This window comes from Glossina fuscipes, unplaced genomic scaffold (assembly GCF_014805625.2).
Source record: "Glossina fuscipes isolate IAEA_lab_2018 unplaced genomic scaffold, Yale_Gfus_2 116, whole genome shotgun sequence".
NCBI lineage: Eukaryota > Metazoa > Arthropoda > Insecta > Diptera > Glossinidae > Glossina > Glossina fuscipes.
In genome coordinates this window covers 1,542,045-1,555,185 of record NW_023998459.1, presented here as the reverse complement: position 1 = coordinate 1,555,185, position 13,141 = coordinate 1,542,045, and the positions used below count along the sequence as shown (strand labels likewise).

At 35.5% G+C, this 13,141-nt stretch overlaps 1 protein-coding gene across 9 annotated transcripts in view; it reads right to left on the bottom strand.

The window, feature by feature from the left end:
• Window positions 1-13,141, bottom strand: part of LOC119640266 (rho GTPase-activating protein gacF) — a 461,105-nt gene that overhangs the window by 331,855 nt on the left and 116,109 nt on the right. The window contains exon 1 of one of the 9 annotated variants that reach the window (XM_038038168.1): window positions 5,575-5,644. The exons of 7 other annotated variants lie outside the window; for them this stretch is intronic. In XM_038038168.1, the coding sequence (XP_037894096.1) occupies window positions 5,575-5,613 (39 nt within the window). In that variant the 5' untranslated portion in view covers window positions 5,614-5,644. Of the gene's footprint in view, window positions 1-5,574; window positions 5,645-13,141 lie in introns of those variants that run through there. One more of the 9 variants, XM_038038165.1, reaches the window with a different exon arrangement.

Here is a 13,141-nt window from a genome sequence, read left to right as displayed (position 1 = left end):
TCAGCATATTATAGCGCTAGGTTTTGCTTTATGTAATCGATGCTTGCATTATATGTTGTGCTTGGCTCACAATCTGTTAATATAAAATTGATTGTCTGTATTTAAATGCACTTAAAGGTGTAGCTTGCATAGCGTTGCACGTGAACCTATATTTTCGGAACATTTGTATAATTTCTGCTTGCATTGTTTCTGACAAGCAAAAAAATGATGCATTACTGAAAACAAAACCAAATCGCACGGGTATTCAGGTTTCAAGCACAATACGATTATAAAGGTTAAATAAAACAAAATATTTATTATTATTTTAAAAATTTCATTTATTTTCCCACGAGAAGCAGCATTCTTAACAGGTATCTGAATGCATATGATGATCAAGAATTTTAGCATGAAGGCGTTGTCTCTCATGGAAAGGGCTGTCCAAAAAAATAATCGGGACGTCGCGGCAATAACAATAGTTCTCGTGTTCATACTAAAAAGAGATAATATATATTACTGGGAATGGTAATGTCAAGCTTCTGGTATTTTTAAAAGAGTGATTGCCATCAATCGTCTTCGATCCAAAATGATTCTGTCCAATGGTAGTGGAATACCAACGTTAATATCATTAGGGATATCTGCTTTTTGGAACTTTTTCAAGATCTTTAAGAAAAGGCAGAGTATGATGTTTACAGTGAAAAGCGCTATCGTCTTCGATCCAAAATGATTCCATTGGACAGGTAGTGGAATATCAACGTTAATATCCTTAGGGATATCTACTTTTTGGAACTTTTTCAATATCTTTAAGAAAAGGCAGAGTATGATGCTTACAGTGAAAAGCGCTAATATGTAGCAAATAATATCATTCAATTTACTTTCAATATTTAAAAGCGCAATTGGCTTGGTGTTGTTCAAGTGCATTTCTCTGATCAATTCCAGAGTGAGAGTTTCCTCGATAAGAGGATATTCAAATCGTGGTTGTACCACCGCGGGTTGGGAAATGGAAAGGATGGTTTCCGAAAGTGAGAAAGATTTGCCATGTCCGTTTCATTGCCGAATTTGATAAGGTAAATACCGGTTAAATTATAAGGTTCTCGCCTAAGAGGACCGTGCCATTGAGTTGGTTCAGTAGTAGGGTACCAGCTAGTACAGTGTTCACATGGAAGAAGCTTACTAGGGTACAATTCGGAGGACATTGAGACTTGCTTATGTCCACAATATGTCATTTTTATGAATTGCAATTTTGTTAACATTTTTGAGTTTATTTTTAATGCCGAATATGTTTTTCTTACACACAAGTAACACATTATGTTTGATTTTATTGACAAAGTTTTTAGGTGTTACTGGTTTTACTGTAAGTTGTTCACTTGGCTCTTTATCGTCTGTAGGGATAGTTATGACATAAAAGAAGGAGTTGATTAGTAGCTGTTTTGAATTCGCTAAACTCGAAAGATTCTCTTATATTCGAGGAAGTTACATTTGTGGTTTCGTAAAGACCACATTCATTTCGTTACTGGGTAGAATAAAGGAGTTTACGACTCCTACTTTTGCCCAATATATGGCATATTGAAGGTTAACGATTTCATCCTTTGGAATATTTAGCTTATATTTCAATTTAGTTATCTATCTTTCTCGTCTTGGCTTTTAACAGATCTCAGAATCTCATTAGTTCTTATTATTAATTCGCTAATTTTCTTTAATGATAATAATCTAATAATTATATTCATAACTACTTGTCTATTGTTGTTTTGTAATCCTTTTTTTATTTTTTATGCCAATATCATGAAGTCATTATGGTCCGGATTTCCGGCAATCCATTTCCAAGCTTTCCCAACAAATTTTGAGATCTTTTGTTTTGTTTGTTGTTCCAGGTAGTCTAACTGTATTTCCATCTGTTTAGGTTGATGGATTAGGAATGGGTGGAGAGGATGGAAAGTACTAAAGTAGCGCTAAATTTAACGGTTCAAGTGGCTTTTCATCACGAACATGACTGCTTTAGGGTTGAATAATCCTTTGTTATCCACAACAACACTTTCGGGCATACCGAATTTCATGAATATTTCTTTTAAAAGTTGTTTGATGTACTCGGCAGCTCTTGATGTCATTATTTTTGCCTGGGCATATTTAGTTAACATATCTATTGCTGTTAAAATAGACTTTCTTTCTGTAATACAAATGTCGATCTGTCCTGGGTGCTGTGGAATCAGTGCCTCTTATTTGAAGATATTATTAGGGTGACGGTCATATTTGTTCTCTTTTTCCACAATTTTGTTGTTATCTTTGCTATTCTCTCTGCCATTTGAGGAAAATAGCATCTAGTAACCAGTTGGGCTTTATTCTTCTCTACACTTCTGTGTACCCTTTTTAGTATTTCCACTTCCTGCTCTAACTCTGCGCTAATGTCACTGACCATGTGCCTGGTATAGAGCGTCTTGTACTTGTGAAACCTTCTGAAATATAAATCTTGGATTTTTTCCAGACTTTAAGTGCCCATACGATAACAAACATCTCCTTCTCATTTGTGGCAAAATGTTCTTCCGCCTTGTTCAGACTCCTGGATATAAATGTTATTGGTCTGCCATCCTGTTCTAGCACAGGTCGAAACGCTTATTTTGAGGAGTCTGCCGTTTTCGAAGTTAGCAAGACATATACTGACGGTAATATTTTCTTTATTTTAAACAAATTCAGGAACCGTTGAAAATTACCATGAGATTGCAGGCTGCCCCGTAAGTTGTTGGCTTTCGTTTCGTGGTGTTTATCGGTATTTCATATATTCACTACTTCAGAATTTTTCAATGCTTTGAATTGTCCCTACTAGAGTGATTTTCTTTTTTAGCTACTCTAGTGGGTTGTTAATTTTCATTACTTTAATCTTTTTTTTTTTGGATTTCTTTTCACCGCATCAAAGTTTTCTAATTTTCTACTGCTCTGTTGCTTTTTCGAATTTTCATAAGCTCGGTGAACTAGCGAAGCTTTCACTTCGTCGTTGTTTTCGATATTTCGAATATTCACTACTTCAGCATTTTTCAATATTTTAAGTTTTACTACGTGAGTGATTTTTGTTTCTTTTTAGCTAGTTTAGTGGATTTTTAACTTGGTTTGCGTCCTGTTTAGGGATTTTTTTCCAAGCGAACTACTTTAGTCCTTTCGCCCTTTTGCGTTGGGCGCCAGTTAAATAAAACGAAATATTTATTGTTTGAGTACTTGCAGCTGCTATTTTATGAATGATAAATTTTGCTCAAAAGTAAACGACTATTACATAAATTGCTTATTAATTAGACTTATTTTCCCACGCGAAACAGCAGGCTTAACAGATATTTTAATGCTTGTAACTATCAAGAATTTTGGCATGAAGACGTTGTTTCCCATGGAAAGTGCTATATAAGCAGATTGTCAGGACATCGCGACAGTAACAATAGCTATCGTATTCATACAAGAAGGAGATAATATTTATTACCGGGAATGGTAATTTCAAGAGTCTGGTATTTGTAGATGAAATTGCAATAAAGTAACATTGTGATAGGCGTGAGACCAGAAAACGAAAAGCATTATAAAAGAGATGTAGAAAAAATTATCGTTAACTTATATATTAAATTCAAATATATTGCTATCTAATTCTCTAAGGAAAAAATTTCAAAAAATTAATTTTTCAAGCAGATGTTTCCTTATTTGCTTTGCATTCCATTAAAATTGATGCCAAACAACCATATGATTTAGCTCTAGCAGCACACGCAGGCTATGTGTGCAGTCGATTTTGCAGCAATGAGCTTTGTGTTTCTCTTTAGACATAATATAGGAAAGCAGAGTAAAAATGTATTAGCAAAATTGAGGGGGCTGGTTTTTGGTTTGGTGTCGAGGACAGTTTACGTTTGGTGTCCATAGATTCGAGTGGTGTGATAATGAAGTTGAGGCGTACTGTAAAAAGAGCATCTTAAAAACTATTAAAAATTACTCTGAAAATGTATTAAAATTATATAAATCTAACAGTCACTGTCAAGCTAGCTTGGAGATAACGGACATTTCGTTTTTCAGCAAACACTCGACAGACTTTTCTCTTTCAATAAATGCACGCCCTTATGGCACGGGAACTTTCTTCCCGATCGAACTCTAAGCTATTCTGCACTCTGCCCTACTTATAGTCTTCTTCGGACCATAATTTTTGTATAGCACACTACAAAGATGGATGCGAAGATCCGTGTTTCTATTTTCCTCTTATGACAAAAAAATGTGTATAGCAAAATTTTAGGATATGATACAAAAATTGAAAATTATAGTAATTAAACATTTCCGGTAAGGTATCAGCGTTGAAGCACAAATAAAAAAATGTACGCAAATGAAAATAATGCATGAGAGTAAATAAAGAATTAAGCTGGGGCTATAATACTATAATACTTCGCTCGGAGTTTTAGCAAACTGCCAACTCTGTGTTATGAGGTTGTGGTTCCTCTTATGTTCGTCAGTTTTTTGCGAGAGATTAATTTTTATTTAACTAATATTCCACATTAGATCCTCTTCATTATGTTGTAAATAAAAGCGCTTCGGATTTTGAGCGATCTCTAATAAGCCTAATAATTCACTTGCATATGGAGCGCTAGAGCTCTCAGCTTTATTATAAGAATAAAAACCTCCCTCTCTTTAATCAATTTATTATACATTCATTTATAAATATGACAGGTATACATCTAATTTTTATAGATCAACAAATCGATTTTTATTATACCCACCATTGGTGTATGCTTCCCATAATGTATTGTTACGGAAATCCCAAATCTAGTCATTTTCTACAACCAAATGTACATTCGCAAGGCGTTATGCAGCTGCAGATCGATGAAAGCGACTAGCGGAAAAACAGACAGGTAAAAGCAAAGTGCATATTCGCAGGCGCCTCATGCAGCTGCAGGCCGATGAACACGGTGCCCAACAAAAGCAGGATAACAAATTAAAAATCAAGTCATAAAATTAGGTGCTAGTAATATGATGGTAAAAATGTATATAAATAGAATATTTATGAAAGACAACAGAGTAGAAAAAGGATATTTGAGTTAAGCAGTCGAAAGTATTGACAAAAATAATTTGTAAATAATCCTACATTAAAAGAAATATAATTGTAAATAAAAGAACTTTGAAGTGTATTTCTCTTGATCAAATATCTGCGATCTAGTGATACGGACTGTATCTTATAAAAGCGAATTTCAAAACAGTAGTTCAGCAGTTCAACATAAGCTTCAAAAGGAAGCAAAAGGAAGCTTCAGAAACCCTTTAAAGTATATATATTCTTGATTAGCGTGAAATTCTGAGTTAATTTAGCCATGTCTGTCCATCTGTGTGTCTGTGTGTTGTGGGCACTCTCCTGGTCGCAAAAATGTAGATATCGACTTCCAATTTGGTTAAAACATGGGAAGTTTCTGCACGCAGATTGGTATTGCAAACGAGACAAATTGTTCAGAGCAGAAGCACGCAACATTGTTTTTTTAAACAAAAGTGTTTGGATTATTGGTTCACTTTTCCAGTCGTAATTTCTATCTTTTCTGCCTGACTCCAACCTAAAAGGAAGAAGATAAAAACAAACCAAAACAGTTATTTTTAAAAAGTGCTTACTTCTGTCTGAAAAGCTAACGAAGCAAGGACAGGCACCATTCTGATCGAACTCGCACGACGGAGACGACGCAAAAGAATGTTTACGTTTATTTCTATATAATAACGAAAATAAATGATAATGAACAAAATCTGAAAAATAAAATAAATAAAAACAATAATAAATATCAAATACCAAAGAGTAACGTATAAACGAAAAGGTTGCATTAAGTTCAGTGCGCGATAAAGAAAGAGTCTTGGGCAGCACCAATTCATTGACAGCTTCAAAATCTGGAAAAGATTATCTAACGCCCGCTCATCTGTTATTGCAAAGTGACAGAGGAATAGCGAAAGAGCTTTTCTAATTATCAGTATCGACAACAACAACGTCGTCGCTGAATAAGTACGAATTGTGGACAGGGAAAGCCCAACCGCTGTTACATTTTGACTCTAACATCAACAGCACGAACTGCAACAATAACTTCAATAACAACAGCAAGCCGTGTTAACTTATGCAAGAAAAAAGAGAAAAGGAAGTTGAAAATTCTCAAAACCTTTTCAATATATTATAAGACGAACTTCCATTATTTAATCTCAATTTTGTTTTTTATTTATTTATTTATTTATTTATTTATTCTACTTATACTAGAAACTCAACTAAACAAATAACAGTCGAGTTCAATTGGCTCTTAATGCAAAACTTATATCAATTAAAATAAAATTTAGTATAAGTATAATAAAACAAATAAGAAGAAAAAAAAGAAAAAGAAAAAAAAGCATGTACACTATCAGCATAGGGACCCACTTACAACCGGTACAGGACCAAATTGCAAATGAACCCCTAAACCATCGCAAACATGCATAAGCCTGGCAACCGATAATAAATTGTCAATAATTCATTTTCGAAACGTAACGATTTTTTAGGATAAAAGCCGATAGCCTGTGTTGCTAGTGCTCAATGCTCTTTTTTTAGTATAAGAATTCAATTCATTAGTCTAAAATTAACATAATAATAATAATAGGATAAAAGCTAATTTCAATACGGCATAGGTAAATCGCGCGTATTAAGCAATGTTGCTTTAACGGACTTTAAAGAGTCCGATAACGAGAATAAGTGGTAGACGTCATTTAGGTTCTTGCAAACGACTCTGAGCGGATTGAACAGCTCATAATTAAACTTACACCGACTAAGCTTAACCAAGATAAAGTGCCTGGAGGAGCGGTTAGGGACATTAAAGCTTATTTCACCAAGTAATGAAGGCGAGTCAATGGCACCATTTATTACTTTAATTAGAAAGGAAACGCCAAGAACAAATCTACGTTTCTCAAGAGACGGTAGGGACAGCAGAAGCAAGCTATTTTCATACGGAGGAAGAGAAGCAATCGGATCCCAACCCAAATTTCTAAGGGCAAACAGCAAGAATTGCTTTTGAACAGATTCGATTGAATCTACGTAGCACCTATGTGAAGGAGACCACACAACTGAGGCATACTCGAGTATGGGCCTAACCAAACACATGTACAGCCTTTTCGTAATGTAGGGATCATCAAGCTCTTTGGACCACCTTTTTATAAAACCAAGCACGGACCTAGCTTTGCTAATCGAGAGCTCAATATGCAAGTTAAAACGTAACCTATGGTCAAATAGAACGCCTAAATCTGTGATCGAATCGACATCCTCCAACTTATGCGAATCTATGAAATACTGAGTAATGAATGACTTTCTTCTTGAGAATGAAAGCTTCTTACATTTACTCAGATTTAGTTTCAGCAAATTCAAAGAGCACCATGCAACAAAATTATCCAAATCACCTTGAATCTGATGTGATCGCAATTCAACAGAGAAGGAAGAAAACAGCTTCACATCATCAGCATACATTAAGATCTGGCTGGAATTAACCACCGATGGGAGATAGTTAATGTAATAAAATGGGACCTAAGGGACTTCCTTGAGGTACGCCAGACGTAACGGGGAATTCATCCGAGGTGATGAAGTTAAACAAAACCCTGAAGGATCTATTGTGCAGATAAGAGCTTATCCATTTCACTAAGTAGGGTGAGAAACCAGAGGCTTGGAGTTTAAAGATAAGTAGTCTATGGTTAACCATATCAAATGCTTTGCTTAAATCAGTTTAAATAACATCTGTGCGAGAGCCACTAGAAAAAGCCTTGAAAACATGACAGGTAAACCCTAACAAGTTGGTGACTGTAGATCGCCCTTTCCGAAAGCCGTGCTGGTGCGGAGAAATATACAAATTAATGGCAAAGGCCAAATGCTGAGTCACAATACGCTCGAACAACTTGTGCAAGACACTCAACTTGGCTATGCCTCTGTAGTTCTCAACAAATTGTTTACTTCCACTCTTGTGGATAGGAATAAAAAAACTACTTTTCCAACATGAAGGGAAAACACCTGAATACAAGGACATGTTAAAAATATTTGAGATCACACCACATAATTCGACAGCGCAAGATTTAAGTACATGATGGAATTCCATCAGATCCAGGCGAACAACTGTATTTTAGAGAACTCAACCCTTAAAAACGTCATCTTCCGAAATAACCAAGTTAGGTATTGAAACCGAGTTAGTTATAGGATATGGGTAGTTTGCTGATAAATCGAAATTAGCAATCGAAAAGTTACGTCGGAAATACTCAGCAAATAGATTTGAGATTTCAAAATCATCCGACGAATCAGAGCCATTAAAAGAAACATGAGAGGGATATGTAGAAATTTTTCTTTTAGAGTTAACAAATTTAAAGAAGAATTTAGGATTAGCAAACAGAGAGGATTTAATGAACTGAAGGTATCTGCAGTAATAATGATGGTTGAGGGAGTTAAATCTATGCCTCGCCACCGAGTAAGCGACATAGTCGAGCGCAGAGCCACTTTTCGGATATTTTTTGAATAGCGAGTTTTTTTCTATTCTTGTGATATTTAATTGTCTGATTAAACCACGGAGGACACCTGCTTCGAGGTCGACAATGCTTGATCGGAACAGATGCAGCAATAGCTAGATTTAATGTATTGTAGAACGATGAAAATAAGCTTTCAATACTACCGGTTGAGAAATCAAGCGTCAAATGTGAAAGACGATGCTTTAGTAATACAATATTGATTTTATGAAAATCATTATAATTATTTAAAAAAGTTTGATTTGGCACATTAAGGCAATTCAACAAACCATCATTCATATGATGAAAGGAAATGCATATTGATGGATGATAAGGATCCTCAGGTAAACTAAAAGGTGGACAACGACTTACGTAAATCTCGGGAAAATTGGCAAAGCAGAGATCAAGCAGTCTATAATTACAATTAGGGGTACGATTATATTGACGCAAATTATGATCAAACAATTCACTAAAGAACACAACAGCCCTATCAGACGTTGAAGTAGGAACCAAACAGCCAGAATTATCAGTGTTACACCAAGTGACTTGAGGCAAATTGAAGTCACCCAATGCAACGACCAAATCGGTGGGTCTAGACCGCTTGGCCACTTCACAAATGAGGGCAGCGTGTTTCCTGTAAATGGAGATATCGGAATTTGGGGGAATATAGGAGCAGGTTATAAATAGATGTTTATCAGGCATATTCGCACGAATAGCGATAGATTCAACGGCAGGAGAAGTGGGAAATTCAATTAAATTGGACTGGACTGACGCAGATATGGCAATTAATACACCACCACCAATGCGATTCACTCGATCATTTCTAAAGACTTGGAAAGAAGTATGAAAAAGTTCCGACGAATGAAGATCGGCTTTTAGCCAAGTTTCAGTAAAGTCCAAACAGAAAAATTCCGTGCTCACTGAATTTAGAAAACTGGAACGAATTTTCGAATTTAGGCCCCTATCATTTTGATAAATGAGAGATAGTGGGCCTGAAGAAACAATTAGTTTTTTGAAGGCGACAAGACTATTGCCTTGGTATTACGGGGACGATCTCGAGGGATAAATTCCTTAATTAAGGATCCTACTGGCCACAGTGATTTGTTTAACAACATATCACTGTTTTCAGTCGGAACTAATATTTTAAAAGAGGAGATTGCCCTAGCTTGAGAAGGAGCCATTTTGAAGATGCTAACACGCTTTAAGTTGACTGAGGGGACTTTCGTCGCCAGATAACTTTTTATGTTATCCACCGAAGTTTCAGGGGCCAGTCTTGACACAAATATTGCTTTTCTGGGAGGAACTGCAGTCAAGCAAATGTCATTACTTGGAACAGGAGGGTGTTCACGGTAGGAGAGTTTCGAGTTGAGGACAATATAGATGGGGCTATCGCCCTTGTACCTGCAGTTTGTGAGACTTGCCCAGTCTGGTGACCAATATTCACACGCGAACAGCCAGGAGGAGAGGATGATTTATTTTTCTCTTCATTACTTTTAGGCGATGGCGCTTGATTAGAGTGAGTGGGGGCTCTGGGCCCTTGCCACTTCAGCGTAGCTTAAAACAGAAGGACTTGCCGGCTGGTTTGTAACTGTTTTGCTACCAACCGACTCAGCAATATCGGAAACATTATTGTTCATTTTAGAGTTAGAGAGAGCGGTAACTTGTACCAACGAATCAGATTTGGAGAAAGCCAGAGGTTACGTCCCACACGCTACGCTACGAGTAGAAGATGAGTATCCAATAAAACGACACTCATCAAACCTAGACTTAATGAGCTCAAACTTTTCCCACAAGGAGCCGAGATTTCTACTCAATTCCGAGAAACCATAACGGGTCTCCGTGGAAAGTTTATAAAAATCAATGTCCCGCTGCCTACAGACAGGACATGACCATCTTAAGCCTTTAGACGGGTCAGCGACTGCGTCAGCAGCACGGCCGAGAATACCGGCACACTTTGCATGACCAAAGCGCTCGCAGAACCAACAAGAAACGAATCTATCAGAATCTGGGCCAGATTTCGCCCGACAAGGTGTATATAAACACTCCATGTCCAATCAATAAGCCAGTTGTGGATTATGCAGAACGGACAAAAAAATCACGAAAACAAATCCTGAACATAAAAATTTATCAACCAAATTTGTGCAAAACTTCTCTGTTACGTTGACACTGTAACGAGAGATCAATAGCAACACAAACTTCAAACAGCGAAAAAATAACAGAGAACAAGGAAAAATATTTCATTTACTTTGAATTCACTCACTTTCTTCTCAAAGTATATTGTAAATTCACACACTATAAGGCAGAATAGCCACGAAATTCAACAAAAAATTAAAATATTAATTGCCGAAACAAAATATAGACCACTATACCGCGCGACAGAGTTGCCAGACTGGATTTTATTGAATTTAATTGAATTTAATTTAGTTTCAATTTAATCAGTCCATATTTCAAAAATTGTCAAAGTCCTGAAGCGTGGTTCGTCTACGCCGACATACTATTCAACAATAAATACATTACAGCGGAAGATAGGAAGTATGACTACGTCGTAGTAGCTCTCTCATAGGATATAATCCTCTGTTTAAATTCAATGAAGCTATTATTACAGACGTCTACAGACTTCAATTGAACAAATTGAACGAATTGTTGTTGCAAAAACAATGAATAAACGAATATCGGTTTATAGGTGCAAAGTAATACTCTTGCAAGCCAAAGCTCGGCCGCACGTTGCAAGGATTGTCAAGGATGCACTTTTCCATCACAAATGGAAAGCTCTATCGTAATCAGAGTACTCACCAGCCACAGCGTCGATGTCGCAGATTCAGGCTGACACGCAATCTCAAAATTGTTAAGAGGTGCCAAAATGTGTTTATAGTTGGAAAGATGGAAAAGAGTTGTGCAAAATGATGGAAAATTTTTTGATTACCTTAAAGGAGCTCGGACTATCGAAAAAATCATATGGATGGACTCAAGCATGTTCTTAGATATCTAGCTGATACTGTTAATTTGAAGTTATCTTATCAGCTGGAAGGAGGCAATCTGATGCTGACTGTTGAAGCTGATTGGGAAGAAAACCAAGTTGATAGGAATATACCGGCTTCGTATCGTTACAGAATTCTCAACTCCTGTTCATTCCAGCTAAGTCATAAAATTCCTAAAGAGGGAAAAACCAAATGCACGTTCTCAGCGCGTCATGCATCTGCCGGCCGATGAAAACGAGTACCAGAAAAGCAGGTTAACGATTTAAAAATGAAACTATGAAATTAGGTACTAGTAATATGATGGTAAAAATATATATAAATAGAACATTTGTGGAAGGGAGGATCGGCAGAAAAAGAACATTTGAGTTAAGCAGTCGAAAATATTGCCAAAAATAAATTGTGATTAATCCTACATTTAAAGAAATATAATGTAAATAAAAGAACTTTGAAGTGTATTTTTCTTGAACAACATATCCACGATCCAGTGATACGGACTGTATCTTAGAAAAACGAATTTTATAACAGTATTCTTATTTGGGGAATCTTCCATTATATGGGATTGTAAAAAGCAGATATGGGTCGAAATAAGTAATATGAAGTATGGCATGTATGTATGAAATGTATGGCAGCTTCAGAGGCTTCTAATGAACCAAGTTGTGTAAAGCGGTTTTGAAGCACATGTTTGGAATGGGAAATTTGTCATATTTCAATTAATTCTCATAATTCTCAATTAATTATCAATTAATTATTTAATCTGTTAATATAATCAGAACCATCAGAACTCTGATCAGATATATAGAATAATCGTTAAATATATTGACATAGTACACACAAATAGAATGTGCAGAGTACGTGTAATATTATAGACATATACAGTCTAGATAGCCTTTATAAATATATGTGTTATCGTTCAAATCAAAAAATCCTTATATAATTGATAGTTAACATGATTGGAAAATGGATAATATTTGTAATTTTGTAGAAATATATTTTATTTATTTATATTATTTATATTATTTATTTATTTCTTTATTTATTTTGTTTGCTTACACACGAAACTCAATTAAGATAAATTAACAGTCGAATTAAGTTGACTCTTAGAAATAAATCTTATACTCATTAATACTAAGAACTTACATAAAGTAAATAAGGAGAAATAAGTGAAAAGAAAAATGTATATGTAATAACTATTAAATAACAATTTATAAATAAATAAGAGAAAAAGAAAAGCATGTACAAAAGTAGCGCAGACAAAAGTTTGGCAACCGATATAGTAAACAACACCAGTTAATTTTCGAATCATAATGAGATATTAAGATTAAAAGTTAGTTCAAATACGTCATATGCAAATCGCGCGCATTAAATATAGGTGTTTTGATAGACTTTATAGAATCCGATATTGAGATTAAGTGTTAGACGTCATTTAGGTTTCTGCAAACAACTCTAAAAAGGTTAAACAGGTCGTAATTATATTTACGTTGACTCAGCTTAATGAAAATGAAGTGCCTAGAGAGTCGGTTAGGGACATTAAAGACTATCTCACCAATCAATATGAACGAATCGATAGTACCATTAATTAACTTAATGAAAAAAGAGACACCCAAAGAGCAAGAAGAATTTTGAACGCATTCAATACATAGGAGGGAGATCACATATCCGAAGCGTGCTCAAGTATTGGTGTAATGCAAGCACATAATTTTTGTAATGTAACGATCCTT